The sequence below is a fragment of the Mauremys reevesii genome, linkage group 1 (genome assembly GCF_016161935.1).
Source record: "Mauremys reevesii isolate NIE-2019 linkage group 1, ASM1616193v1, whole genome shotgun sequence".
Classification (NCBI taxonomy): domain Eukaryota; kingdom Metazoa; phylum Chordata; order Testudines; family Geoemydidae; genus Mauremys; species Mauremys reevesii.
In genome coordinates this window covers 9,148,340-9,153,021 of record NC_052623.1, presented here as the reverse complement: position 1 = coordinate 9,153,021, position 4,682 = coordinate 9,148,340, and the positions used below count along the sequence as shown (strand labels likewise).

The following is a 4,682-nucleotide window of genomic DNA, read 5'->3' as shown; positions in this document are numbered from 1 at the left end:
CACAAAGGGCTAATACAAAGCCCCTTGCTTCAGAAAGCTGCAGAATCTTCTGGTAGGCTGGAATTCACGGAAAGGCCAAGTGACAGGGTGTGTGGGGATGGGGGAAGCTGAAAGAGGTCAGCAGTGTTTTGTGATGGGATGATAAAATGGCAAATGGAATTTAATGTGGATAAATGTAAAGTAATGCACATTGGAAAAAATAACCCCAACTATACATACAACATGATGGGGGCTAATTTAGCTACAACGAGTCAGGAAAAAGATTTTGGAGTCATCGTGGATAGTTCTCTGAAGATGTCCACGCAGTGTGCAAAGGTGGTCAAAAAAGCAAACTGGATTTTAGGAATCATTAAAAAGGGGATAGAGAATAAGACTGAGAATATATTATTGCCTTTATATAAATCCATGGTACTCCCACATCTCGAATACTGTGTACAGATGTGGTCTCCTCAACTCAAAAAAGATATTCTAGCACTAGAAAAGGTTCAGAAAAGGGCAACTAAAATGATTAGGGTTTGGAGAGGGTCCCATATGAGGAAAGATTAAAGAGGCTAGGACTTTTTGTAGTTAATATATCTGTTTTATATTTTATCTAAGCCCGTGTATTTTGCATGAAAAGCTTGGGGAAATCAGCTCAGGAACAAGAGCTGGTGCATGTCCTCTCCATATTGAGAGATAGGCAGAGTAAATAATAAATTTACAATGGTCAGGCTTCTGACCACAGCAAGATGTACATCTCTGAGGTCCTAGGCTGAGGAACTGGGGGAATTGGCTGGAGTCTCTCTAATTTTGGCTCATAAGTAGCTGATGAAAACATTGATGTAACTCAGCTGGGTGTGTCCCTGCCTGTGGATGGCTGTGTAAGTGCAGCAACTGGAGAGGTTTAAGGGCTCAGTGGTACCCCAGTCTGAGTTTGCACCCCAGGGAACCCATCACAACAATGCAGTGACGTGCTTGCTAAGCAGCATATATGGTGTTGAGCAACTAATATCAGTGATCTGAGATCTGCTCTAGCTGCCCATCATCTTTTGGGTGGAATGTAAGTTATTGGTATTGACCTACATAGGACCTGGTATCTGCGAGATCATCTCTCTTTCTCTTTCTCCCCAGGCGATAATCTCCTTGTGACAGGCAGAAGCACTTCAGCTGGAGCCCCCTCTGTTTAAAAGTTGGAAGATTTCTAATTCAACCTTAGAACTCAAATGCCCCCTCTTCTGCAAAGGATCTGGAAAAAGGCTGGGTACCTGGCCCACTGCCTCCAGACCTGGGAGATAGGTCTCGTTCCTAGACAGACACCCAAACTGCAAAATACATGGGCCTAATCTGCACTCTCAGGAGAGAGCGGGGGGCATTATTGGTCATTTTGATAGTCAACCAATCAATGATTAGAAGCTATGCCATGTGGGCTTATATGACCAATCGTTCACCAAATCCTTTTGGCTAACAAATGCACGTGTAGATTGGTTTCCAAACAAACAAAAGGGTTCACTCTGCCTGAGAAGTGTTTGGAACTAGGTACTCACTTCGCCTGGCAGGAATGGGCTGTCAATGGAGACAAAATACAGATCTGAGATTCTCTGGGTGACCGGGAAAGCCTAGAAAAAACCACTGCAATGGACATATACAACAGTGGTGACCTGAGTGGGTCTTTCCAACAAATCTTATATTTCAACGACACGTTATTGGGCTTGAGGCAGGAATTGCTAGGTGTAATTCAATGATCTATTATACACAAAGTTAGATTAGATCATTATGTCCCTTCTAGCTTTGTAATTTATAAAGATGCATATGGCAGATGTTGGGGAACAGTTTAACAGAAGGCTTCATGGTACACAAATTTTATTAAAGACTGGCATATTAAGGAAGGATTTCAACAAATAAATAAATATTAATAACAATTATTTACAATAAAGAGCAAGGTAACAATGCTGAAAAATTACATTTTATTATGGAGGCATCAGTAGCAAAGCCATAGTTAAAGGTTAGTCAAGTTTTGCCCTTAGAACAGGGATACAACTTCTGTATGTATGAAAAATACAGTGTAACCTCAGCCAACACTTATTCTCTGTGTGCAGAATGAGTTTCTAAAGAATTTACAAGTCAACCTCCTATTAGTTTAGGAATTAATGCATGTAATCGTTCTCCCTTAAAACTCTGTCTTCCTTATATGCATTCCACTGAACACCCCCAAGTTCCTGTATGAAACAAGATATCTTATTCATATAAGAGAAGCTCTAAGGGCATAAGTTTTGCTGACTGGAATTTTGTGGGGTGAACACTACAATCTTTCCTTTTGGGAGTGTCATAAACAACGAGCTAAGGATAGCATAAAATTCTTTCTGGGCAGCTGTACTGAATCCTTACCGGTAAGGGGTTAAGAAGCTCAAATAACCTGGTTGGCACCTGACCAAAAGGACCAGTAAAGAAATAAGATACTTTCAAATCTTGGCGGGGAGGTTTTGTTTGTGCTCTCTTTGTTGTTCCCTCTCTGGGTGGAGAGAGAGACCGGGCAGTAAAAACATCTCCTGAAAACATATCTGAAATAAGTATCTAAGATTACAAAAATTGTAAGTAAGGGCAAGGAAATGTGTTAGATTATCGTTTGTTTTAGCTTGTGAATTTTCCTTATGCTAAGAGGGAGTTTTATTCCTTTTTTTTTTTTGTAACTTTGAAGCTGAGCCTACATTTCAAGAATTCTAGTCTACTTACCATGGCTTTGCTAAATATCTACAAGGAATATCCCTGTTTACCATTTCAATACTTTTCTAATATGTCCTTAAAGGTTGCTTTCAGTTCAATCAGCCTGCTGGTTGCTTAACCGTCACTGGCTCAGTGTGACACAACCAACTCAGTGCCCCACTGGAGCCTGTTAGTGGAATAGTTTTGAAAGATCTTCATGATCCGTTTACGAAGCTCCTTGGTTTTTATGCTGTATACAATGGGATTGATCACCGCGGGGAGGAGGAGGTGGAGATAAGACAGAAGAATTTGACTCTGAGGAAGAGCCTTTGTCTGGAACCTGTGAATCATAGACAAACTGATCAGCGGGGTATAGAAAAGCAGGGTGGCACAGATGTGGGAGACACAGGTGTTCAGAGCCTTGAGACGCTCTTGCCAGGATGTGATACTCTGCACAGTCTTAAAGATCATGATGTAAGACAAAATTATGAGCACTGAGTCTAATCCAAGAGAAGAAAGGACAACAAACAAACCATAGAAGCTGCTGGGCGTAGTATCTGCACAGGTCATCTTCATAACATCTGGATACAAACAATATGAATAAGAGAGAGGTTGGATCTTGCTGTAGGGCAACCTCTTGAGAAGAATGACACATGGGATATGCAGACCAGCACCCCTGATTATTATCGCCAGCCCTATATTTCCTATCCTAGCACTGGTTAAAGTTGAAGCGTATCTCAACGGGTGGTGTATTGCAACAAAGCGGTCAAATGCCATGGCTAATAGTACAGAGGATTCCATGACGGAAAAGGTGTGACTAAAGAAAAGTTGGGTCAGACAGACATCAATGCCAATTTCTCTGGTGTTAAACACGAAGATGCTGAGCATTGTTGGCAAGGTGGAAACAGATAAACCAAGGTCGGTGACAGACAACATAGAAAGGAACAAGTACATGGGCTGATGGAGATTCTGCTGTGTCTTGATCACAAACAGAATCAGACTATTTCCTAAAATTGCACTGAGGTACAAGGAAGAGAAAGGGATGGAGATCCAGGGGCCATCAGCTTCCAGCCCTGGAATTCCTGCCAGGAGGAACATTGCAGGACTGATGTCGGTTTTGTTGCAGGTTGGCATGATGTGCAGGGGTGAGGGGGTGGTTCTGGTTAGTTTAAAATACCACATTACCTGCAATTAAAAACAACATTTTAAAAAATATGTGAGACCATGACAGAAAATCTGGCTCTTCCTGCCCCTGCTCTACAGAGAGGTTGGAGTCAGCACCTTGATTAAAAACCCTCGTGGTACTCACCGATCCCCAGATCAGTTATAAAACTCCATTACTAATAATATCCCGTGCTTACATAGAGCTTTGCATTCATAAATCTCAAAGTGATTTACAAAAGAGCACAAGTGTCCATGGGTCTGATTCAAAGTCCATTGACACTCATGGGAAGGAGGATGTAGATCCTCATTTAACTGAGGGGGAAACTAAAGCACAGAACAGGTAAGGAACTTGTGCAAGGCCACGCAGGAGATCAGTGACAGAACTCAGGTCTCCCGGCTCTCAGCTGAGTGCCCCTTCACTAGACTGGAAGAGTTGAAGAATAGGAAGAGAATATGAAGAGTTGTATGAACTCAAATTGTTAAATGGAACATAAGAAAAGCAGAGTCGACCTGAACCAAAACACTGGATCAGAACACCCCTGCACTCTGGAACAAGGTTTCAGTCTGGACCCAGATCTCAACTCTTTAGCTTGGATCCATCTTAAAAAAGTAAATGGTTTAGCTATTTTAAAATCTTCTGAGAGGAAAACAATTATGTGCATAGTGAATGGTGCACGGGCTGAGAAGCATTTGTACAAACTACTCAGTTATGACTGAGAGTGACCCAAGGGAGGCTGTGGCAGAACAGGGAACGGAACCCAGCTCTGCTGTGTTTTAGCTATAAACACCAGCCTGTGTACACGATGTTATTGTTGGAGGGGAAGGGAGCCACTGAAAAC

The 4,682-nt window shown here is 42.1% G+C and overlaps 1 protein-coding gene across 1 annotated transcript; it reads right to left on the bottom strand.

The window, feature by feature from the left end:
- Nucleotides 1–2,829: 2,829 nt before the first annotated feature.
- On the bottom strand, nt 2,830–3,813 carry LOC120399575 (olfactory receptor 51G2-like). Its single transcript, XM_039528011.1, has one exon. The coding sequence runs from the start codon at nt 3,811–3,813 to the stop codon at nt 2,830–2,832; it is 984 nt and encodes a 327-aa protein (XP_039383945.1).
- Nucleotides 3,814–4,682: the final 869 nt, after the last annotated feature.